Source organism: Terrapene carolina, unplaced genomic scaffold (assembly GCF_002925995.2).
Source record: "Terrapene carolina triunguis isolate 2854851 unplaced genomic scaffold, T_m_triunguis-2.0 Scaffold93, whole genome shotgun sequence".
Classification (NCBI taxonomy): domain Eukaryota; kingdom Metazoa; phylum Chordata; order Testudines; family Emydidae; genus Terrapene; species Terrapene triunguis.
Genome location: NW_020664444.1, coordinates 8,948,124 through 8,974,733, shown reverse-complemented (window position 1 = coordinate 8,974,733; position 26,610 = coordinate 8,948,124). Strand labels below are relative to the sequence as shown.

Sequence of the window (26,610 nt, the reverse complement as noted above, 5' to 3'; positions counted from 1 at the left end):
TTAGGCTCCCACCTACACTGCTAGTTGGAACAGTGTTCTAACATGTTGATTTATTTATTATTTTTAGGGTAGATGGGACTCAGGTTGGAGATTTGGTAACATGGAGTTTGTGAAATCTAGAGAGGAAACTTGAGACACAAAATGAGGAATTCTTCCCCACAAGCCAAACGGCCCAAACATTAACAGCAAGGCGAATGTAGCAATGGGCTTGAAAGGTTAACAATCATGATTTGCTACTTGGGGGCAAAAAAAAAAAAAAACAAAAAAAAACCTGAGGTACTTCTCTCAAAAGAGAATACCCTTAAATATTTCTCATCACACGTGCGTAACTATGTACACACATTTATAATAAGAGGTATGATGCATTTCATTCGAGCAATGAACCTTTGTGCCCATTGTAACAGAGGGACATTAACTCACCCAGAATCAGGTCTCCTACTTTGCCATTAATAACAGACTCAAGCAAAGAATGATCACTGAGGAAACAACAGCGCATACCACCAAAGTACACGGGAACCCTACAGAAATATATCAGGCAACAAGGGGTGAAGGGTAAGAATGGGATCATTCTTTAAGTTAGTTTCTCTTACCTTTAACTAATATAAAGTAAAAGAGGAATTCATTATTAACCACAAGAAAATCTCCATATGGTTCCAAAAGGCTTTGATATTGTATTTTTATGTGCAAGGTCTGTGTTTCCCCACAGCAATGTTTGTCCAGACTCTTCTGCTTTTCAATTGCACTGATTTAAAGTGATCGTACAGCATCCCATAAGGCGGCCATAAGCTCAAGAAGGGAGATTCCAGGCCAATAAGAAGCTGTTTCACACGTTCATCCCAACTGTTCTACATGTGCTATGGCATAATCACCACCACAGGTTTGGAGGTTCCTCAGCCACTCTGCTTTTAAACAAGGTAATTTCATCCAAGTGCATCATGGGGACATCTCTGATGACCTCCGTCAAGTCCTCATGTAGTAGAGGGAAAATGACGACATTTAATGCAGGGCGGTCTGCCTGGAAACTAAATCAGATACAAGTTATTAGCCAAGGAGAAATGCTAGTTCTGCGACAAGAGAAAAAACTTGCATGGGTAGAGTAGGAGGCAGCAGAAGGGGAAGGAGAGTCTTGCTGAGACAGGAAATCAAGTTCTCCCACCTGTGTGGGACTTTATTACCTTGCAGTGGGTCCATGTGGCTAATTTAGGAGGAGTCTGAAAGGAGTCCTGATCCAATCCCAAAATGGAGATTGGGAAGCACAACATGGAGATCTTACAAGAGGAGGAAGGGATCCTTAGAACTTTGCATGAGACTTTCCTTAGCTGGGTAAGATGCTGGTGGTAGCAATTTAAACTCTCACTAACAACAGCAGGTTTTACAGCCTGCAAAATTAGGACTAAAGTGTCTGGGATTTGCCCTAGGATTGGTCCTGGGATTATCACTGAAGGGTCAATTGTACAGCATACGGAGGATAAACGCTGCAGTTAGAGAAAAAGGAAAGCTCTACCACTGCAGATACTAAATGTTTATGAGTGTTAGAATAATACACTGGCAACAGTGTCATTTTTAATAAAAGCCACCTAACAGCCTGTGACAGATACACACAGTTCCAGGTTTGAGTAAACCCAAAAGCAAACAGCCACATTTGCCACTAGAATTTTGGCTTACTATATATATTTTTTTTTAATCTATTAGCCCTTTACCTCCACTCCTTTCTACACCAATCTTTTTAGCCCCAGCCCCTTCTGCTAATTTTTTTGCCACTTCGTTCAGCAGACATTGAGCATCACAGACCTTTCGACAGAGAGCAGACTGATGTGACAACAGGAGAGACAGGAGCAGCAGGGTTGTAATTACGGAGCAGGAGAAAAAAACAGCAGAAGTTAAATCCATATGCAATATTTTTGAAATGAAAGCTGGCACAGATAGCAAGTACGGTGCATGACAGCAACTCAGAGAAGTCACAGAAGAACACATTGGTGGGGGGGAAAGGAGGGGAGGAAGGACTACAGGGTAAGAGAAGACCATCAGAATGAGGACAGGTAAGTATTGATTGGCTGACTGGGCAGAGCCATGTCTACATTGCTGTTATTAGAATAGTTATGCAACTATATTTAAACACATGGGTTGTTGCTAGCAGGGTTATTGCAATCTCCCTGAGCAGTGTGTCCAGAGTTTATTCCTTAACTGTTCTAGGGTAGACTGGATCCATGTTAGAACATAAACCCACTAAGGCAGAGCCTAGTTTGACATTCACTCTGTGAATCATGTGTCTGAACTGTAGTAGTGTCCACTATAGACCAAGATTCTTGTCTACCCATGTGTCTGTACAATTCTGAGCACACCCATCACACTAAAATAATTATCCATATTGTGGTGTTACAGGGCTGGAGAGTGACTGTAAGTTCAGGTGCTAGAATCCCACACGAAACTTCAGAGTAATTGTTGCTCATTAAAGATTAATACTGGCAGACCGATCATGCTGCAGTTCAATCCACGAGAGGCTCGCATTTCTCTCTGGGTGATGGATCGAAGAAGCACCTCCCACAAACATATTTGTGCTTCCTTCCATGCCAACCCTTATGCACAGAAACTTCTCCCGAAACAGATCCATAAACCTGTCACTCTTGCCTCCAATTCCCATCTCAGGACCTATTTCTGCAGCAATGCTTGTAAGAAATTAGCCAACAAATAATGGCTAGGCCAAAGGCAATTGGATAAAGTTGGTATTTATGTGATTTCAACACTAGGATGTAGCAAACATATTGGATATTCTCTCCCCCCCCCCCAGCTCTTCATACGTTACTCATTTAAGGGCCACAATCCTGCTGAAGAAGGAACCATGTTAATAATCCCGACCCCAAATTCACTGGGGTCCACCCACCCACGCAGATCTCTTTTTAGGACTGGTGCCTTAGATTGTAAGCTCTTCATGGCAAAGAAAACTCTCTCCTATTTCTGTTTTTGTACGGCATTCCAGCAGAGCAAAGCCCCAATCTTAATTGAGGTCTCTGGATGCTACCGTAACACCACACAAACGACAAACAGAATTTATACATAATTTAAAAAGTGGGACTCTAACCAAGTTTGCACATAATTTGCCTCCGAGTACTGGAAAAATACACATTAAATATGCCTTCCAAGAAGCTGGAATTATGTAAATATTTCTGAAGAGCTTTGAACATGATCTGCAGCAAAAAAAGGCAGCCAAAAATATGTCTTTGAATTTTGTGAGTTGTATTTTTTTAAAACTGGAAACTGTATGTGGCTCTGATACTTGTAAATTGCATACCACCGCAAGTTTAGGCCCGCAAATTCTTTCCAGGGTCGATTTGCGCAATTGAAAATGAAAATGAAACGCACATGGTTTACCATTATTCTCAGCTGTGTGTGCGTGCAAAGCCGGTGCTTTAGCTGCACATTTCAAAACCACTTTTAACGAGCTGCTGTCATAGTGCTAAAATGGGATTAGCATTTCCCCAAAGCAGACTCCTCTGCAGAAGCTGTGTGCATGTTCCTTCCGTCCTCTGCCGCAAGGCAATTCCATTCTTCATACACCTGGCCAGGTGGGCTAGATTAAGTGAATTTAGTACTAGCACTAAAAGACCCCAGGCATGGGGTGGAGATGGGGAGAAGGGGAAGACATTGAGTTAACGAGTTGCAGCATAGCTGCTGTAATCTTCTTGAAGATTCTTCCCTCATTCCACACCTGGATGGATTTCAAACTGGATCTCTCTCTGAAAGTCTATGGTGTGTTTAGTGAAAACCTGTCGGATGGAGGGGGATGTGGAGCTGGGGAGACAAAAGAGTTGCAGCTCCAGACTTGCATCCCTGTTCTATTCCAAGGAAAACAAGCCCAAAATTGTGACTGTTGCTTGCTTTCTCCTACAAATCAATCTCCAAACTAGACTCCTCGTGATTAATTACATGGAAATAAGTTTTCTAAGCAATTGACGAGCTGGCTCTTCAGTATTTATCCTTTGGGGGAGGGGAGAATCTCTGGGATAACAAAGATAAGGACAAGCTTTCCATAGCAGCCTCTGATCCAGTATACTTAGCCTCAAACCAACAAGACCCCAGTGGCTCTTTATGTAAAAGCAGATTTCTGAAGAGTATGTATTTGGATGTGAACATCTGCAATTGGCTATAGTCATCCTTGGAGCTCGAAAATGGACACATCGATTGTGATGCAGGGCACACCTACAATTCATTCTGGCATTAGCAAAAGCAAGACCTTGCCTTCCTATCCCGTCCTTTAATTACACCTAATGTATTGCACAAGGCTGTTAGCCAAAAAGGGTTAATGGAGCTTTGTTGCCTGCCCCAAAATTACGGCGGCCTGGGCACAGTACGAGTATTTTCAAAGGAACAGTCTGGTAAATAACCTACACTACAATCTCAATTATTTCCAACTGGCACGGCAGGATCCAATATGTAGGTCATGGACAAAGTCAAAAAGGAAGGAAAAGTTGAAAGCAAATCTGTACTTCAATCAGATTTCCTTGATTTTTTCCAGGACAAAAGAGTCACTAGACTGAATTCATTATCTCATGGCAAATACCCATATATGTGCTGTCAGATGTACTTTTAAAGTGGAAACAGAATGAGCCCCTTAAACTCCACCTAGTAAAGTTGCATAGAAAAAGCAGCTGAGAACAAGCAAAGTTTAGCAAAGATTATGCAACACTAGGGCACAGATTATTAATACCTCAATTTAGTTATTTGCATTGCAGTAGCTCCCAGAGACTGTCTTTAGGAAAAAGGCCCCAATGCGGTAGGCACTATACCAACTTATTTTCTCTTGGTTATAAGGAGGGGCTTTGAAGGGACTTGGTGACATCTTGCATTGAAACAAATCTCCCCTTCTCCCTGCTCCCCCCGAGACCTCCAGAGGAATATAACAAAGGTTCTGTATGTTACACATCATCTGAATTTGGCACATCACTTCACACATGCCAGTAAGTAGGTGTAAGGGCAGCTAAGCTGGTATAACTTACACAATGAGGGGATGGAGGAGAGGTGTGTAGCAGGAAAAGCAACTAAAGGAGGACGACTCTAGCTCCTGATCCATGAATCCACAAATTCAGGACCTGGGCTAGGAGGGTCACAAAGACACCAAATTTAGATCCACGGGGGAGAGGGGAGAAGAGGATACCATCTAGGAGTTTTGGGACCCTACATGGAGAATAGGGAGGAAGAAATACTGATAGGGAGCCAGGAGTGCCATGATTTGTGGGGAGCAGGGTACCCTTTGGTTGAACTGGATCCAGTCGTCATTTAGAATTAATCCACTATTCCAGTGATTCTCAAACTTTTTTACTGGTGACCCCTTTCACATAGCAAGCCTTTGAGTGCAACCCCCCCCCCCATCAATTAAAAATGCTTTTTTATATATTTAACACCATTATAAATGCTGGAGGCAAAGTGGACTTTGTGGTGGAGGCTGACAGCTCGCAATCCCCCCCTGTGTAAAAACCTTGCAACCCCCTGAGGGGTCCCGACCCCCAGTTTGAGAACCCCTGCACTATACTTCCAATCCTACCATGCTCCGGCTTACCTCCTGCCAGCCTCTCAGTGTGTAAGTTATACAGTCTTAGAGTCCTTTACACCCACTTACCATTTTGTAACAGCACTTACGCATCACTTCTAACTTTGGAGCATTACTTCAGGAAGCAGCTAATTAACCAGGAAAGGGGAATTCAGTACAACTCAAATTTTGCCCTATATCTGGTCATATCAATTTGTTTCAGCCACACGTGTGCATATGTGCACGCTGTTTCGCCTTAAGCCAGAAACTCCAGCCGTTTTGTTTTCACTGGAAGAGACATTTGTGATTTAAATGTAGGGCTGAAGCCTATAAACGATGCCAGGGCTTGAAATTCCCTTCCCTGAAGCACGGCGTGGCAGAAGCTACAAAGAGCACGTGAGCAGCAGGGCACACAGTGTGCACAGTTCATAGTGGATTAATTTAGTATAAAAAAAGATTGTGAGCCAGAGTGGCAGACAGGTCATCTTAAGTGGCATGAGCTATGTGCACTTTTCTCCTCCTTCCAATCACACCAACCATACATGCCACTAGGTTCTGCTGCTTGGGTCATTTCCCGCACATTACACTGGCACTAGGAAATTTCAACCGTCATACCCTGTTATGGCAATCTCCCAAACAAACATGCACGCACACACCTCCCTACCCCAATAACTTCTATAGGGCTAATTTCCATCTGTGCCAGAGCTCTGGCTCCCTGGAATGTGCTGGTATAATTATCCCCAAGGTGCCTTCTTTCATGAGGCAGAGAGCTCCATTTACATCTACCTGTCCTTCACGGAGTCTCCCAAGAGGGGTACAAAGCTGGTTTGTAGCCACTGTAAAGTGGGCCAATTCCCCTGTGCCATTCTTGCCGTGGACCCCTTTGGAATATCAATGATTAGCAGACTCCAGCTCAGAACCCCAGAGCAGGAGTTGCCGTCAAGAGCTTCGCAGGAAAGCAAGATTCTTGGGTTCATTAAATAGCCTCAATTTGTTCATATTCAGCAAAACCAGCTACATTTACAATACAGCTCTGTTTTGAAAGCGCTTTTCGGTAGCAAGGTCTCTTCATCCCCACATCTGCTATGACCGAGCTGTCCCCAATGGCATCCAAAGGAACCCCATCATTTCCCTCATTTTAAGGCTCTTAATTACAGCCTCCAAACTCTGACCAATGGGTGCGGACAGGACTATTTGGAAGCCAGTCAAGTAATGACAAGCCAGATTATCCTGCTGCTTGTCCCTAGGTTTCAGTGACACAACGTCATTTCCCAGCAGGGAAAGGATAGTGTTGTGGGTAGGAAATATGAACAGGGAGTGAGATCTGTCACACTCACTGTGTGAGTGTGGGCAAATTACTTCATCTCTCTGTGCCTCAGTTTCTCCATCTGTAAAATGGGGATGATACATCACTAACTCCAGATGGGTGCTGTGAGGCTTAACAATAGAGTGCTTTGAGATTTTGGGGTACTGAAGAAGTGGAAGTTATGATGTCCACTGAGCTGCAGACCAAGCAGTCAAACATGAGAGGGCAGTTGGAGATTAAGAGACGAGACCCAAAGGAAAGATGCCAGAGCACCCAGCACAAGTCCTAGAGCAACACTCTGCCAGAACAAGCTGAAACACACTGGGAAGTTTTTTCTTAACATCTTCTGCAGATTGAGATGTTATTGCAATAGCTGCTCAAGTAAGTGCATTTTCTACTTTGGAAACACATTAAAGCTACATTTCTGTTCACACCCACGTTCATGTATGCAAAAAGGCACCAGGGCAGAGATTCCACTAGGACTGCATAGCCAGGAGAAAGTAAGAGATCATGCTGCATAGGACACGGGGCTATAGATCTATTTGAGGAGGACTGTGTCCAGATCATGCAATCCTCTAACACTTCCTCAACTGCGTACCCGCCACAGCATGCATACAAGTAATTAGGAGGAGTGGTGCAGGCTAACAACAGGAATGCAGCCAGAAAGGGGATAGATGGGTGGCCCCAACAAGAAAATATTAAAATCCCATCAGGTATGCACCTACAAATCAGATCAGCTTGCCCATAGAGAGGTATCCGTAACTGTCCCATGTCGAAGCTAGGCAGTACTAATGATGGTTGCAATACCATACCCAGAATACAGTCAAATTCCACCAAGCACTCCAATGGGTAATGTAAGGGGACATGGATGCAGTTTATTATTAATTCAGTCTGAGACAGGATGATTCAGGGGTTTCTAAGAGCAGGAAACAAACAGATAATGAAAGCTGGAACAAGATTCGAATGATTCACTATACCAGTCTAGCGATACATTAAGCCTTCTTGCAATCAGAGGCAGGGACTGAGTCCACAATATGCTTAAGCTAGTGAAGTGGGTTTGGCAGCTAATGTGCCAACACTGAGTTCACAAAGAACAGCAGGGTACTAGGAGGTAGTTTTTCAAGGTCAGAAAGAAGTGCAGAGAAGAGAAGGCAAAGACGCAGCTTTAAATCTAGCATAAGCCATAAGCAGTAATACCCGCTCTTTGCAACATCAAGGTAATCGCAACATCAAGGTGGGCAGCATAGAAGAGGATGGTGGAGAATTTTGCAGAATTCACAAAGAAGATTTGTAATTTTGCTCTAGCTTCTTACCCTCACTGGGTTTTCCCCCCTGAGCTTTAGCTCTGCAAGTCAGTAACATCCATAGGAGCCATTGAGTTTGAACCAAAATCTGAACTGAGCATCATGCGGAATAAGAACCCAGTGGGTCAAAAAAGTGCATTCACTAGGAAGAGGTTGACCAATTGGAGGGACTTTCAGAGAAGAACAGCTACAATGATTAATGGGGTGACTTCTGAGGAAAGGGAGAATTAAATAGTCATTAAATAGTCATAGCTAGACTAAATGACAACTAAGGAGAGTCAGGGGGCGGGGAATTGGATAAACATTTTAAGGGTGTAACCATCACTATAGGAGAAAGTATTTAGGAGGATCCAACAGTTTAGGGTTAGAAAAGGATGAAAGTGAGCAGAGGAAGACTTAGGCTAAATACTAGGAAAGTTTCCTAGCAGGGAGGTCTAATTAGACTGTGGAATAGCCACGCCAGGGAAGTGGTAGGAGTCCTATTGTCGAAGTCAATTCAAACTAGACACAGCACTCCATTTACAATGCTGGGAAGAACCCTACACTGGCAGGGGATTGGAAAAGATGACTTGGTACTTCTTTTCCTCCTCTCTCCCCAGTTTCCAGTTCCAAGGATTCACAAGAGGGGCTGGGAACAGTGGTGGCTAGAGGAATAGAATTGTGGAGTCAGTCACTTTGCAGCATTGGAGGAATACTAAACACAACATTTTAAAGGCACAAAGCACTGCATAAACAATCTTCAACAGCTCTATGGAGACAGGTAACCAATACAGATGGGGAAACAGAGGCAGAGAGGCTGACTTGTCCAAGGCCATACAACAAGACAGTTATATAGCCAGGACTGGAAAACAGGAGTGTCCGGCTCCCAACCCTGCATCAGTTCCCTGGATCACCTTGTAACTAATGCTGCTAGAGTAGCTGGTCACTCCCTTGTTAGCCAGCAGACTTTCATAGATATTCATAGAATCATAGAATATCAGGGTTGGAAGGGACCTCAGGAGGTCATCTAGTCCAACCCCTGCTCAAAGCAGGACCAATCCCCAGACAGATTTTTGCCCCAAATCCCTAAATGGCCCCCTCAAGGATTGACCTCTCAACCCTGGGTTTAGCAGGCCAATGCTCAAACCACGTAGCAGCAAGTATAGGGTACTACAATAATGCATTCTTGAGACAAATAACTGTACCAAGCAGTGCAATCACCACCCTTCATCACATACCTCCTCAAAACACTGCAGTTAGTTTGAAACCACAAGCTGTCCCGCTCTGATCTGACATCTCAGTCCTAACTATGATCCCATTACTATAAATATCATAACTCCAACGTATTCCTTGATGTTTTAGCTTTATATTCCAAAAATCCTCAATGATAAAGGCCTTTTTATCGCTGAGCTATAGTTGCATTTCCATTCTATTTCTATGGTGTCTTGTCAGGGACTTTTCAGAGATTTCCATTATTTACTATTGAAATGTGGCTAAAAATTGCTGCAGTGATAGGTGCTATAGGTCTAATATTCTAAAGATTGAGTATTACCAGTTGCAAATGATTAAAAATAAACTGGGAGGGGAAAAAAAAAGTCCCTGGAGCCAGTAAGACATTTGCCAAACATTTAATACCACATCTCTTTCTGCAGTGCATTCTTTTGCTGGTAAACTCTGCAGGAAAAGGAACTTCTCTTCAGCATTTGGGAAGTACCATGCCCGCTAATGGTGCCATGTAGAAGTACTATGCAAAAGTAATTTGAATTCCATCCTTTTCTGCAAGATTTCTGGGGTGAAGAAATACATGGCCCGCAACACACACAGAGTCAACATTGGTGGTAGATCTACTATATACCACAGCTCTATCTAGTGGAGATTTATGAGAACTACAATTCAAAAATCTACTCTGGGAAAGCAGCTTGGAGAAAGTAATGTCCTAACGCCATAGAAGTGTCTGGCTGGAATAGGATTTGACACACTGGCTACGTACAACTATTTTTAAAATCTACAGCAAGAGTTGGTAAAACAAATCCCAGAAGGAAGCATTTAATTTTGCCTCCTGAGGAAACTTTCTTGCTCCACAGAATTGGTCAGACTGGAATCTAAAACTGTCATGCTCCATATTCATGAAACATAATATTTACGGTACGGTTCTAGAATTAACACGTGGAGCAGTGTTAATGGAACGCCTACTTAAGTAAATTTAACACCCATCTGGACTGAAATATTTCAGAAGTGTATTTCTGGTAGTGGTAATGTGCAAATCTAAAAAGGAAACAGCAGTATTCTCATTCACTCCATTTTTAGCTAGGTACTCAGATGGTCCCCATCATCAAAGAATCTGGGTCCCCCACAATCTTTTTATATATTTATTCTCACAACTTTCCATGAGGTAAGGCAAAGCCACTATCCCAGTTTCACAGATGGGGAACAGAGACACAGAGATACTAAGTGATTTGTCCAAGGACACATCGGAAGTCTGTGGCAGCACAGGGAACCGAATTTGGGTTTCCCAAGTCCCAGATTAATGCTCTAATTCCTTCCTTTCCTAAGAGGGACTCGTGTGTGCTTGGGCAACATGAAAAGTGAATGATAGAACACCTCTCCCCTCCCCCCTAAATGCCAAGAAACATATTTGCTTACAGTGAAGTAATTAGTCTCCTCTGCAGTTCAGAGGGGAATGTGGCCTTGTCATCCTGTTCGCTGAACTATCAGGGGAGGGCTCCATATCAGTTCTACAATCTCTACTGTGTGCCAGTGCAGTGGACACAAAATTATATCAGAGGCATCTGGAGGAAAAGGTGACCACCACAGCCAATACATGTATAGCAAACAGGCGAGGGAAGCTAGAACCAAATACCACAAACATACCAACGTTTAAAAGCTCAAAAATATGCATCTACCTTAGAGACTGAAATAAACTACATGCACAGAGACCATTAATACTCAGCTACCAACTGGGACAACTATATTTCTGAAGCTGGCTACAAGCCAACCTTTACACAAAGCCTTCCAGTTATAAAGTTGTCAAGAGTCAGGACGCAATATATTCCACAGCCATGAAAGACACCCCCTACCACAGAGCGGTGCTCCAAAATTGAAGTTTTTGTTTAAAATAAAAATGGTTTCTACCCCTTATGATGGGAAGAAAACCTTGAAAACATGAAGCAAGTGTAAACTGAGGCAGCGATCTCTTCTTGACTCTGTAGACAGCCTGACACAATAGCTCTGAGAGGTGCGAACTGCCCAAATCATCTTATGACTGACAATAATTTAAGTTTCAACGTTGTTCGCTATTTCACTAATCATTATAACATAAGCATCCAATTACTGTAATACCTCTTACTTCTCAACTAATGACAAAAAACCCAACTGCCAGGAAACCCAGCTTCACCCCTGCAACTTTTATGTTACAACTGTGCTGTTCATATGAACGCCTCTAGCGCATCAAAGATGTTGGGACATAAAATAGAATTTAATACCAATGCATGCAGAGAGGGTACTGCACTGATTTCAATGTGAAAATCCATTTGTTAAAAGCCTACACTTAAGACAATGAGATGATCCTGTTGGAGAACTCCCAGCCCACATCACAGTGCGGCAGAATCCAGGAATCTTACCATAGAATGAATTCCATGAAAAGCTGGACCTATGCAGCTTCTTGCCTATAGTAGCCACAAGACCAAAAGGATACAATTATCAACCTCTTCATCTCTATCCAACTTCTGGGCCAATCAGCGAGTTAGGCACAAATATGATCCCCATTTTACAGATGAGGAGAAAGTTGAAGAGAATTAATTGAGGACTGAAAGCAAGGCAATACACCAAGCTGGTATTGAAACACCAGAGTTCCTGCCTCCGCTCCCCCTGTGCTCCATCTACCAGACAAGAATTCTCAAACTTTGGACATTTCAACAGTGTCTCCTAAACACCAACCTTCCTCTTTATGATTATGGGCCACCTCCCCTCCTGCTGACAGTCAATCAACATCCCTGTGAAGGCTGCAGCAATTACCTACATGGAAAAATAGTATTAGAAAAATAATGTACTTTCAGCTTCTTCTAATGTCACTCAACAGCTGGAGAGAGAAACAGCACCATGTGGCCAGTCCGCTCTCCCCGGATCACCAGCATGAGTCCCTTCACGGACCAGCGTTCGAATATCACTGCTCTACACCATGTTTTTGAACACTCCAAACGCTAAAGGCTTCAGCAAGAGCACCTCTGCATCTTTAATAGTAAGCTTTTCCAGAGTCGCCCTTCAATTCTCCAAATCCCTTTAAAACAGGGGTGGGCAAACTACGGCCCGCGGGCCGCATCTGGCCCATCAGAACTTTTAATCTGGCCCTTGAGCTCCCGCCAGGGTTCCGGCACTCCAGCCGGTAAGTGGGGTCGGGGACCTTCCGCGTGGCTCCCAGAAGCAGCGGCATGTCCCTCCTCTGGCTTCTATGCATAGCGGCAACCAGGGGGCTCTGCATGCTGCCCTTGCCCCAAGCGCCGCCCCCTACAGCTCCCATTGGCCGGGAACTCCATGAATTCCTTTGGCCGGGAACTGGGGCCAATGGAAGCTGTAGGGGCGGCGCCTGCAGGTGGGACAGCACACAGAGCTGCCTGACAGCACCTCCGCGTAGGAGCCGGACAGGGGGGACATGCCACTGCTTCCGGGAGCTCCTTGAGGTAAGCACCGCCCAGAGCCTGCACCCGAGCCCCCCCGACCCAGCCCCTTTCCCCAGCCCTGATTCCCCTCCCACCCTTCGAACCCCTTGGTCCCAGCCCGGAGCACCCTCCTGCACCCCAAGCTCCTCATCCCCCAGCCTACCCCAGTGCCTGCACCCACAGCCGGAGCCCTCAACCCCTCCTATGCCCCACCCCCAATTTCCCTCCCACCCTCCAAACCCCTCAGTCCCAGCCTGGAGCACCCTACTGCACCCCAAATGCCTCATCCCCAGCCCAGAGCCCACTCCCCCAGCCAGAGCTCTCATCCCCCTCCCCCCCGCACCCCAACCCCCAATTTCATGAGCATTCATGGCCCGCCATACAATGTCTATACCCAGATGTGGCCCTCAGGCCAAAAAGTTTGCCCACCCCTGCTTTAAAACGACAATTAATCTCACTTAAGGTGCACCTCCCCATTCAAAACTAGCCATCCCCAGGACCCTCCAGAATCTAAACCAAATCATCTAGTCCATAGCAGTGACAGAGAAAGTCCCGATGTACTCCCACATGGCTCCGAGGGAGGGAAGAAAACAAAGAAATGTTCAGCTTTGAGAGTCCCCGCCCCGTCCCCACACACACTAGCCCTTCACGTTTTCTGGCCTTACACAGAGCCCATAGAAATCATTTCCAAAGCAAAAATCACTGTTTTCTTACTCTGGAATAAAGCTATTTTAATCTCATATTTGCTGGGTGTTTTCTGTGGTATTAGATTGTTGGATTTGGGGGTACAATACCAGCATACTAAAGAGCTACACTGTGCAAACTACAATTCTCATCCGAAGACCTAGCAATGAACTAGCTAGCAAAAATAATCTCTTCTCAATTTTACTGCATATCTTTTTACCCTTGCAGTTGCAGATAAACCACAGTCAAGAGAGTCAATTATTGACCCCATTTGAAGGCATATTTGTACAAGGACTAAAATGGTAACGCTGGAAAAGTCACATGGTTAAAGACTCGCTGATGTGGCATGGAAGCTTTCGTGTTCTGCTTACACATCATTTTCTGTATTTCTTTCCTTGTATTTTATTACTAGAGACAGTTGCACGAGAACAGGATCTTTGTTGCTTAGGAGAGCATCTGCTCCTGCTGCTTATCCTCTTCCTGAAGTCATAATCTTACGTGACATCAAAATCGTTTCCAGAGCCACCAATTACAGTGTCAGAGGATTATGACTTCAGGTGGGGAATTAACAGCAGGAGCAGATGCTCTCTTTAAAATACCCCCAAAGATCCTGTTTTCATACAAACATCCCTATTAATAAAACACAAGGGAAGAAGAATAATATGACAGGCAGAATTGTTTCTAAATATAAGACAGTTTTCAGCATTTTCCACAAGGCATCAGCTGCTCTTTGGAAAATTACTGGGAGTTCAAATATAAAGAGACACAGAATTTACAAAAGTGATATGTAGCATAGAAAAGAGGAGGAGAAGGAGATCTGCAATACGGGTGAGGAATAGCATAGCTCTGCATAATAAAACGATATTAAAATTCTGGCCAGCACTGCAATGACATCTCGAACAGGCATGTAGAAGGAGAAAAGCGGACAGGGGATTTTTGGATCTTTCTAAAGATCCCCATGGCACACAAATGAATTAGATAAAGAAATGCTTTTACGGAGATGACAGCCCAGTAAAACAAAAAACGGTTGACACATCTCAGGGACTTTATTTACTCAGATGTTGGTATGTTTTCCAATAGCTACTATCCCAAAGGAACAGGCATGCTCCTAGAGGCAGTAATAAGCAGTCTTGTACATAGTTTGCTAGGTAGATAATACAGTCATAGCCTCTGCTGGATTTAATCCTAGAAAACAAGCCTGAAGCTGGGGAAGGGCTGGGGTAGAACTACCATCTAGGATGCAATAATAATGTCATTTGATTTGATTATTAAAATGTAATAGAGGAAAGCCACAGTAGGTGACTAAGAAAACACACCAAATGCCTTAAGAAAAGGGAAAAAAAATAGTGTGAAGTCTCTGTTGAATGGGAAATATTTTGTGAGATGGCTGCCACCATGCCAAGTGTAATTAAAAGCTTTATTTTCAAAAGGAGTTCACGGTTCACACACAAACGCTTCCCACCATGTGAGCTTCAGGACACTGCAAGGGGCTAGACAAGACTTATTTAAGAACTGCCAAACATGCAAAGGCTACACCAAAAAGAACCCCTCTTAGCCAATCAGAAGGCTTTGAACTGCTCTACTGGGGCACTATCAGTAAGCGACATTCACAAGGGATTAGTGGTCGGTGAATGAGCTGTAGCTATTTGTGGGGAAGGAGGAAAGGCTCAAATTCGGACATCTTCAGTACTTAAAATGCTGCCAGATGTTTTTTTGTTTACATGAAATTGTCACTTGATTTATCATGTGACTGTATGATTGAAGCTTCAAATCAATCATGATGGGACAAGGGGATTAAAAAAACCTTACAGAATACTTACAAGTAGCTCATTGAATGGCTCTTATTAAAATAAGAGGCCATCCTTTGTGCCAAGAAGTTAAATTTCACCTGTCAGCTTCTTAGCATGCTAAAAGGCCATGAGAACACTACACAATGCTCCCACACCTGGCCCATATAAAAGCTGGAGGGAAAGGCAATGGGGATAAATCCTGAACAGCCCCAGAAATCCCACCTCAGCCCCTTTCTTACTCACCTCCGTAAAATGGTCTGCTGAAGATTTTTGCAAATTGTGAGAGATTCTCCCATAAACATGTGGCACATGACAACCTCAAGGCAGTTGGCCATGAATGACATCACTGCATCAAACTGCAGAGTTCCACTCCGGGAGATGACACAAAGGCGCTGGAGAGAAGAACAATGACTCAGTGCCTGGAAGAACTGGGTGTTAGCACTGAAGTACGGCTGCTCTAGCCTGCAAGAAAAACACAAACAAGTCAGAGGATGAATTTTAAGCCTGCTGCTTTAAAACAAGTGGGGGATGCAGCATTCGTATGGGGCTGTGAATGGTGCAACGAGTGTCTCCAATTTAGCCATGTGTTGCCCCCACTTGAAAACAGCTGGTGCATTCAGAGATCAGGAGTGGTCTAGCACTATCTATATACACAATGCACATGATAGTCTCATGTCTGAGTGGGAGCACCATAGCAAAGGTGATATTCCAATCTCAGCCCTCTTGCTTACAGAGTGCTACCCTTCAGCAATGAGCAGTTTACATGACATCAGCAAACAGTGACTGAGGCAGGCCCAGACTTGGCTACTTGGCATCTGGTCAGAAGGCTAATAGCTGGTATAGACAATGGGGCCTTGCTGCTCCAGCGGACCAAATGCTGAGCAAGCTAGTCACATTGAGCTTGTTGCCTAGAGGATGGTAAGACTCCAGGCAGAGCGAACCAAGTAGGAAAAACTGATTCACAACAGACACTGATGGAGACCTAGTTAGGGTTACCATATTTAAAAAAAACAAAAAGAGGCCCCGCCCCAACTCCGGCCCCGCCCCACCTCCACCCCTTCCCCGCCCCGGCCCCACCCCAACTCCGCCCCTTCCCCAAAGTCCCTGCCCCAACTCTGCCCCCTCCCCTGAACGCTCCGCCCCCCCTGCTCCTCTCCCTCCCCTGCTTCCCGCGAATCAAATGTTCGCGGTAAGCCTGAAACAGGCAGGCAGCAGGTAAGCTGGGGGGCGAGAGGAGGCGCGGCCCAGTCCAGCCCCCCCAGCCGAGCGGCTCTGGCCCCGGTTCCGGCCGAGCAGCTCTGGCCCACCCCAGCCCGGGCGACTCCAGCTCGGCTCGGGCCCCGGGGCACTGGCCCCGGCCGAGCAGCGCCGGCTGAGCACCCCAACCCCGGTCCCAGCGGCTCCGGCCCAGGCCCCGGTTCCGGCCAAGCGGCTCCGGCCTGGCCCCGGCCCTGGGCGAGCAGCGCTGGCCGAGCACCCCCAGCCTCGGTCCCAGCGGCTCTGGCCCGGCCCGGGCCCCGGTTCCGGCCCTGGCCGAGCGGTGCTGGCCGGCGGCTGAGCACCGCCGGCCCCAGCTCCTGCCCCAGCCCGGATCCAAGCCCCACGACCCCTCCCTATTTTCCCGGACATGCCCGGCTTTTTGGAATTTCCTCCCGGACGGGGATTTGAGGACCAAAAAGACGGACATGTCCAGGAAAATCCGGACGTATGGTAACCCTGCTTTTGAGCCACCAGGCTGAACATCTTCAAGCCCTGAAAAGTCAATGGAGAGGAGATGGAGAAAGAAGGGGGGGGCGTCAGAGAAGAATCTGTCAGCACATGATTCTATGCAACCTCTCCTATATTTCACATGGGCCAAAGAGCTGGTCTGGATTTGATTAAGTAAAGGAATCTGACAGTCAGTCTGCAGCACATGGACCACTTCAGAAAGGAATGTGTCAATTTGAAAATTCACAGTGGAAAGTACTAAACACCTCCCCCTCCCTTACGGAAGTTTCTGGAAGCTATCAGCTTCCATGCTGTAACTCGCAGCCTAACCAGATTCTGCATGTCCAAACAACCATTTTACAGAAAGTATCTCCACTGCAAAAGGTCAGTGTCACCAGGAAGGTATGGCTGCTCAGTCCAGGTTTGCTAGAAGGATCTCAAAGCAGTTATGAGACTCAGTCATTGGGTCTGCAGAGCCAGGAGCTTGGAGACGTGTAATCCATTAGATGACAACCAGCAGGCAATCCCACCCTGGACTGGATAATCTCTATCTAGCCTTTTGTGGTATGGGGGCGTACCTGAGCAACTCTTCATCCTGATAATTGTTACGTCATGTTTTGCCAGTCCAGAACTTTCTGGCAGTAAGGAAGCTTGTGGGATGGTGTTTTTATTTGACAGCTACCCAGCAATTCACCGTAGAGGTGAGCAATACCTGGTTGTCACTTAAGATCCTGCATTATACTCAATTTTCCAGTTGCGTTAACTGAAAATCAGAAACCTGCCTGATTTTTCACAATATGTCATCATCCTAACATGAATCTGACACAAAGACACACTGGCTCCCATTTTCTGGGTTAATAACTTCCAAACATGGGTAGGGGAAGTGGCGGGCAAATGCACGCTAGTAATACTCTATTTTATTCACTAGGTGACACTGCTGCTTTGTAACATCACCTGAAATTAATTTCTAGGCTTGCAGAAAATTCTTGAGGATGGTGGAATTAGCCAAATGACACCCAATCCGGTTTTCAACTAACAACTTTATTGACAGGTTTTAAATGTTGAGCAACTCCTCCAGATAAAACCTTCCCCAACTCCATTTGGAAAGTTATGACACCTTAAGCAGAGTGCTCTTATGCTACTACCATGGGAGACATGTGGGCTTTTCCTTTGTGGGAAGCTGTACACATCCTCTCCACCACAGACTGGGCACTCCTGAGGACAAGGCATACCATAGTTCCTGGATGCAAAGTTCTCTGGGCCTGGCCAAATGGAAACCACCACTGCACATCAAATTGTTTTCTCCAAAGATTAGTCTTGCTATGTAACTAGCTCTTTTTGAAGATGTTTAGCCTCTCAAAGGCCAGGTCTACACGAGAAGCCCTTTACCAGTATAAGAACACCAGTATACTAGACTGACAAAACGCTCCTAGTGTGGACACAGCTATAATGACAAAGTTGTGCTTTGTGCTGGCATAAAACCGACCCCCAAGTGAAACAAGCTATATCAGTAAAAGCACAGCTTTGGCAGTATAACTGCATCTGCGCTAGGGGTTTTTGCTGACATAGCTACGTTGGTCGGCGATCACACCACTGTCCAACATAGCTGTGCCAGCAAAAGTCCCTCGTGTAGACAAAGCCAAAGGCTAAATTGCTCTCCTGGCTTCTACTGCCACCGCCCATGCTGCACCTGCCATGGACAGAAGATGTCAGTCAGAGCTTTGAATCCAGCAGCTTTCACCAACACAAAGATGTTTTAAAAATAAACAGTTCTATTGACCTAAGTGCCATCTTCAGAGCTCATGAAGAAACCTGTGGTGAGAATGTTTACAGAATTTACACCATGTCATTTCCATCACTGTTATTTAGCTATAGTTGAGGTTTCTTTATGTATCTGGATGAATCATGCTACCTTCGTTTGTGAGAGTTAAAGCATTTAGACTCTATGGAGAAAGGCCAATTCAGAAGCAGCCATGAATAGAGCTTTTGGAGGGTAAATGTTCTGCATTATCATAGAGCAATCACCAGTTAAGAAAGCTAAGCAGAGGTCTGATAAGAGATCAGGAGAGAGGAGATAGCTCTTTGTAGACTAACATGTTAACTTGCAATGCTCTGCACTGCCAAGAGAGAGTCTTAGGAATATGTCCTCTTTGGAGGCCACAGGGGCTTGAGGGTATACAGACCAGCTCTGCTTCTCAAGGACAATACAGAACACACACTCCACTCCCACCTCCACAAACCTGCTATCCAGGAGGAAAACCCTCTAATTTTCAGGCCATCACAGCTACCTTCCATGGGACCTGAAAGCTAGTATATTTTCCTCCTTACGTTGGTCCAATAAGATCCCCCTCTCCTCCACATAGACACCTTTCTAGATATGCATGAATAAAAATGGAGATCAATAACAGGCCCTCACCTGAGATCCCTCAAGCACTTGCAGTGCTTCAGCATGTCCATGAGGGCAGACATATAAACCACTTTTCCCATCATGCCCAGGTTGGCTAATGAGAGACTCCGCAGATGCTGGCACTGCAATCCAATGCTAACAAGCCCAGAACCAGTCAGGATATTAGGCAGCTGTGCTAAAGTGAGGTTCTGCAAAAAGGTCAACTGGCCAATGGCAGCCACCTCTGAATCCCCAACGCTCCGTGCCCGGCTGCAAGGGGTCAGTGAGTTCCGAATTGCTGGCTCATTCCGGGGCATGGCAGAGGAAAAGTTGGACCCAATTAACTCCAAGTTTTTCAAAAACGGGAGGTTCTCCAATAGAGTCCAAAACACAGAAGATTGAGACTTCTGATTTGACTGCTCCAAGAAGTTCTTGGCATATGTTGGCACCCCAATCCGGATTTTCTTTCCAAGGCCTGGGGGCACCACATTACTCACAGACTGCACAGGTGGCTTGTCTGTGTTTGTAGGAACATCTGTGATGGAGCAAACCGGCAGCGCCAAAGACAGCAGGTGCTTTAGCCGTGCCAGGAGCTGGCACAAATGCTTCCCTAGGCTTTCCGAGCTGTGATGGTGGGCAGCAGAAAGGTTCAGATGTCTCAGATTGCAGCAGGAAACAACCAGACTCTCCAGAATGCTGCTGTCAATATCATCTTCTGCCTTCCGAAACAAGGAGTCAGAAGACAGACAGTGAATGCAGCCACTGAGATTCAAACTGGTCAAGCTTTTGAGGTCCTTCCCTCCATTAATAACGCGCAGGATCAGGTGGCCACCAGATAAGGTGCAGCGGCTAAAGCTGAAGTAGAAAGGGTTGTTGAACTTCAAGTGCTGAAGGAGGCCAGATCCATTAATCCAGGACTTGGGCAACTGCAAAGCATCCAAACATACATTTCGAGCCATGGAGTCTAAAAGGTTTTTAGTGGTTCCACTCTCTGCAAAACTGCCAGGGGCAGAAATGAGGAAGGCATGAAGATTCTCTGGGGTCCGGTCACTTAGCACTGCCAGATACAGCCTCACCACCTCCTGATTGACATAGCCAGGAGCCAACCTAGCATAAAAGACACGAAGGTTCTGGTAGTGGGGGACGTTACTTTCACCCACCATCAGCTGGCCAGACAAAATTAAGCCTTCTCGGGATCGGTCTAGGATCTCAAAATAGAGCAGCAGTTTCTCAAGGCTGGTGCAGCATGGAACCACCCCATATGACGGTGTGTAAAGGGTCTGCTTGAGCTCCAGTACACGACTAAGTGTGGCTTTACATTCACTGCTCAACTGGCTGGCATCAAAACCAGGGTTGACATCAATTGCCAGTGAGCGCAAGTGCTGGAGAGCAGAGAGCATCTTGGAGAGGCGGAGGGAGGTGAGATGGCAGCCAGACAAGTTCAGCTTCACCAGGTTCTTGCATCGTATTACATGGTCAATGGTGTAACTGGGGAGCCAGTAGCAGCCAGCCATGTTCAGCTGGTGGATCTCTTTTCCAATCCCCCTCATTAGCTGCTTCACTTTGTCCTTGTTGACCTGTATTTAAACACAAACCGCTTCAGTAACATTGAAGAGGATGCTTAATTATTTCTCTGTGCCTCAGTTTCCCATCTGACATACCCTCTACTAGAGTGTTTTGAGACCCCTGGGTAAAATGCACAATAAAAGTACTAAGTATCATATTGTTGTAACTGCTGGTAGTTTGTTTTACCCTTTGGACTTAGGATCTTGAAGATTACATTTCATTTAGTTTCTAGTTTGAGTCTGCATTACTGACTGGCCCTAACAGATGCTAAGTGACAATGACTGACAGGAATTGAGGGCATTCATCACTTCTCAGCTTCAGGCCCTATGTCTGCAGAATTATGCATCTGTGGCAGAGTTCAAGTTGACAGAGGAACTACTGCTTGTTCTCTCTGCTTCATCCACTTTCCAGCCCATTCCATATTAGACGAAATATGCTTTCTCCCTTTCCTACACTTAGAGAGACAGTCAACTTAAAAGTCACACTTCTACCTGGAAGTTGTTTTTACTACCTACTATCATTACAACACTTAAGATTTTCTATAACCAAGAGACCGAAAAATACATTTGTCGGTTTTAGTTTACTTTGTGTATTTGACAGCACTTTGTGTAGTCATTTCCCCCTGTTCATGTGGGTGTTTCACTAACAGGAAGAGAAACAAATTCTGAAGAAATAAGAAACATTGTAATGGCATCTTAACATCATCATCCTGGGAAGACAGAAATGATCAAAGCTACATTTAACTTTTTTTAAAGCTACTTGTTTTCAAGTTGTTGCTATCCCTTTAGTTTATCACCTGCAGGCTGTTACATACCATTTAGATTTTTTTTTTAAAATGCCAGTTAAGTGATTTGGAATACAACTGACAGTCTGAAATAGGTCTACTGTACATTCTAGTTAAGCATTTTTTTTTTTAAACAGCCATATGGAAAACCAGAAGTGGTTGTAACATTGGCTTTCTGGACTACATCCTAAACCAAGTGACACTAGGTCTCTGGAGTAGCCATACTAACTGTCCTAATTCTTGAGAAATCATCCCCTTCCCTCCAAGTCAGGGCTATAAGGATATAACTATGTTTATGGTTTGTTTTGTACTTGGAGAAATCAGTCTGTCTTCATACTCTCTGAAGCAGCGCACTCTGGCAGCCTACCACAATCCCCATGCCCTATCTGGGCATAAAACCAGCTTCTCCCCACCTGATATTTTTTATGAAGTTGCACCGTGTGGGTTAAACTCTTGTCAAGACAAAGAGTTGCAAGCTTTCTGCAGGTTCTCCTCACATTCAGAACAAGGTCTGTGCAAGAAACGTAGCTCAGGATGTGCAAAAGGATCTCATCTGAGAACTCCATCAGGTTGATGCCATTACTGTCCTCCCCAATCTCTGCACTCAGCGTCTCCTGAAAGGAAAAAGCAGCAAATCAGCTCAGAAGCCTCATGGAGTTAATGAGAGACAGAGGAGAAAAGACAGACCTGGGAAGAGCAGGATTTATAAAATAAGCCGAGGTAGAAACAGATTAAGCCTCACGGATTGAGCCATTGGTTACTACTGTCTACAGAGCCAAACTTTCCTCTAGATCAGATTTTGCACTACTGCCTTGCCAATACTGCAGTGCCTTCTCCTTGTTTTGACAATTCATCAGCCTCCTTCTAAGTGCTGATTTAGAAACAGAAGAAAACCCTTTTATGCTCATTCTGCTCTTGTAGTTTATTGTTATGGTGTTGTTACTAAACTAGTTAATTCCCAGTACTGCCCAAGACCTGCTTGGGAGTTTGGAAAGTGATTTCCCCCTTCTTCAGAAATGCAACCTATCACCTCTATTCCCCCTACCCTCAAAACGTGTGATCTAAGTAAGAACCTCTTACTTTGCCTCATCTTTTATACCACCATCTGCCTTCAGTTTATTTGTACATTTTATGTCAGATGTTTACATCGTTTGAAACTACAGAAATTGCAAAGCCATATTCCACCTCTGTTTTTCCTTTTTATCCTCCCTCCCTTGAGATCACATGTTGTGGCAAGAATTCCCAGCTAACAGACTATTAATCCCAGAGCTCATCAACACTGCAGCAGCCATTGGGAATGATTTTGTAGCAAAATGATACTCCCAGGCCTGAGTGTCTGGCATTTACAGCATGCCTACACAGAGATAAGAACAAAACTAGATTATTAAAGACCCTCACGGAAATCCTGTCCCATTGAAATCAATGTAAATTTTGCCACTGATTTTGATGAGGGCCAGGATTTCTCCTCCTGTCTTTAAAAGGGCTCAAATATATATGATATGAGTTTGGTCCTATGGTCAGACTCTGTTTTAAAAGTCTAGACATACATTTTCTAAACTAGGGAGAAAACATTTTAAGCCAGTACAGACAACAAATACCCAGCACAGACATGGCCAAATACCCCACCAACACACTGCACTACAGCTAGAGCACTGAAACAGCTGAACTGCTCCTTTAAGGATCATTTCAGAAACAGCTATTATGCAGTTCTCATGGATAAAAGATGCACGAAGCAAAGATCACAATTTATAAATTCCTGCTAACTCAGAGAAGGAATTCATACACTAGTAAGATCCTAGACAGTTCCCCTTCCAGTTTAACTAAACAACCCATAACCAGGCCGGGCACTGACATGGAAGTGAAAGGATCACCTAGCAAGCCCCAGAATTAGCCTACTTTGATCTAAGGTTACTTTCCATTCATTTTTACATTCTAATCCACGGTTCTTTCATTTGTTCTAATCAAAAACAAGTGTGACAACAGTCCTGGGGTCTCAAAAGAAAGCCAAGCCAAAACAACATCAACAGGAGAAAATCAACTCTGGAGCAGGCGCACGTGAGGCTAGAATCCTAGACATGTAGGGCTGCAAGGGGTCTCAAGAGAAGAGGCCATCAAGTCCAGCCCCCTGCCCTGAGACAGGCCCAAATAAACCGAGATCATCCCTGACAGATGTTTGTTCGGCGGATTCTTAACAGTCGGCAGTGAAGGGGATTCCGCGAGGTGAAACACGGGGAATGTTGATTGTATCGTTGAGAAAGGCGCCGGGCTGCCATCGAGGGCCCCTGCCAGAGCCAGGGGGCATCAGTGCGGCGCCCCCGCCCCCACCCGAGAGTGGGGGCTGGGAGAGCTCAGCCTCCCTGGCCCACTCAGCGCAGGGCCTTGCGAGGGGGACGGGGGAGGGATATGGGGGGAAGCTGGGCCAGCAGGGCCCGTAGGGAAGAGGCTTTGTGGGGAGGGATGAAGGCAGGAGGGGGCGGAGTGGGATAGAGAGGGTTGCTATGGGGCCGGGCGGGGGTTGCTATGGCGCCGGGCCGCTGCCCCTCTCCCGCAGCTTTACCTGTCCCGGGTCGAACATGGTCCCCCAGCAGCTGCCTCCAGAGCCCGGGCCGCCCTCTCGAGCCGCTCAAACAAGCCGCTTCTCCGGCTTCAGGATCACCCCACACTTCCGGCGCACCTCTGACCTCACTTCCGCTCTTTCTCCGGGGCCAGCCCCCTGCCTTCATCTTGGGAGTGGCATTAGCGTCTCAGCGCCGTCCTTTGTCGCCATGTTGGGAGTGGCATTGACGCCCAGTCGTGCCGCCATCTTGAGTGTGGCAGTGGCTCTCGCCCCCTTCCTAGCCGTCATGTTGGGAGTGGCACTGGGCAATCCCTGATCCCTTATGGCAATTTGTCCAAACCTTCTTTGAGCCATGCTATGGGATTACACGGAAAATCGTCTCTAGACTCTTTGCCATAGGTCCTGATAGCCTGGGCCAACAAAACCTATGAAAGATCTCATCCCATACTACAGTCTTAGGGTTTTCAGAGTTGCCAACCCCAAACAACGAGTCAGGTGCCAAAAAACCCCCATAAACTGCGTTTAGAAAGCAGGATATGTTATTAAAGTAATACATGGGGGAGAGGGTCTTTTAACTTGCCTTCCGGTTTCTGAGCGATTAGGGAATCACGTTTTCATCGCAGCTAATAATTTACTCTTTTTTTAAATGGAAGCCAGGGTTGTTGCATAATCCCATGACTCCGAGCGCTGGGACTTTTAAGATAAGCAGCAAATATGGTTAGATTCGTGATAAACTCATAAGAATTGGTAATGCTGGTTTCAGATTACTTTTATAGAACCCCGTGAAATTTCTGCAGCTTCATAGTGGTTTCAGCCCTATTAAATTGTACAGGACTTTACCTTAAGGCCTGTCTATCTACTATCACAGGCTACTCCCTCATTGAAAGCATTTATTGTACCCTGTTGCAAACAGAGTACAACATTTCAGACATTTATTCATTAATTAATCCTCAATCCTGCAGTCGGATCGTGCAGATGGACTCTTTTGTTCTTGTGGATCAAGCTGCAGGGGTGTGGCCTTACATTGTGTGATGCCAAACACAATGAGGCCCTGATCCCACCTGTGGCCTCTATGTGCTATTGCAATACACTAAAATAATAGTATTATGGGATGGTAATGCATTCACTCAATAGCTAGTGAAATAAAAATAAACATATAGGAAAAATTAAACCCATCTGTTTAGTCAAGGTTTGCTCAATGAGCAGAAAATGGGGTATACAGTCTGCACACAGCTGATTGTGGGGTTAAGTTTCTTTAGATTTAATTTGACTTTAGTTAGTTATCTCTATATTGTTTAAAACAATTTATGAGCAGTAAAACCTAGACAAGAATCCATCCTTATTGGTCAATGCATTTCAGAGAACTTTCTTATTGTGTATTTAGCTAAATGTATTATTATTATTAAACATGTATGTTGTGATACCACTAAGAGGCAGTCACTTCATTGCCTCATTGAATTAGACACTCTGCAAATATATAGTGAATGACAATCACATAAACATAAATTTCACTGTATCTGTGCCCAGAAACATTGCGAGGGGGCCAGTGAAAATTTTTTAAAATATATCTTAAATGGTGTCAGGTAACACTGCCTGGGCTACTGAAAAGCTAGCCCCAAAGCCCACATCTCCCATCCACAGCAACGGATCCATTCTGATGTGGTTTGCTTTGAGCCAGGCAGCAACTCACTTCACATCGTTCCACAAGCGATACGCCATCATAGACTTTAGCTCCAAACAGACCGAGAGGTTGCTCACAAACTCCTAGCATAATTCAAAACCACGACTCAGCTTTGCAAATGTCAGTCAACCCCTTGAGAAGTCATCCCAAATGACGACCCTTGGCAGCAGTTACTGATCCCTCCAGCACAATTCCGGCTCCACCTATGAGTCGCTGGGCGGCCCTTGCTTCCTGTTCTGATTGGTGTATTCAAATGAAGTTTGATTATTAACACATCTAGCTTTGCAGGGCATTGCAGTTTTGTTTTCCCAAATGAATTTGTTCATTCGATGGCTTCCATCAGGATCCACTTTCAGGAGGGAATGCAAAGGCCTTGCCAATATTTGCAATTATCCCTGATCCCGCAAGCGTAGCAGCTGCAATGAGGCAAATCTCAAGTGTAGACAAAGAAAGCTAAGGTAGAGCTCACCCTACTTTTGTAACCCACACCCACTCGGTGTGGCACTTTGTCCCCTTCTTGTGGTGACTTGGCCACATGCAGAGGTTGATAAGTCTTGAATACTGCGCCCAGTTCTGATTGCCCCATCTCAAAAAAGATATATTAGGATTGGAAATGGTACAGAGAAGGCAACAAAAATGATTAAGGGTATAATGGAACAGCTTCCATATGAGGAGAGATTAAAAAGA

General features: G+C 45.2%; 1 protein-coding gene across 1 annotated transcript; it reads right to left on the bottom strand.

Annotated features, from left to right (window-relative positions):
* On the bottom strand, nt 1-24,319 carry FBXL18 (F-box and leucine rich repeat protein 18). The gene is made up of 5 exons (XM_024205268.3): nt 24,243-24,319; nt 22,099-22,299; nt 19,366-20,912; nt 15,486-15,704; nt 1-1,022 (listed from the first exon to the last, which is right to left on the bottom strand). The coding sequence occupies exons 1-5, from the start codon at nt 24,258-24,260 to the stop codon at nt 866-868; spliced, it is 2,142 nt and encodes a 713-aa protein (XP_024061036.2). The 5' UTR covers nt 24,261-24,319; the 3' UTR covers nt 1-865.
* Between the last annotated feature and the right edge of the window lie 2,291 nt (nt 24,320-26,610).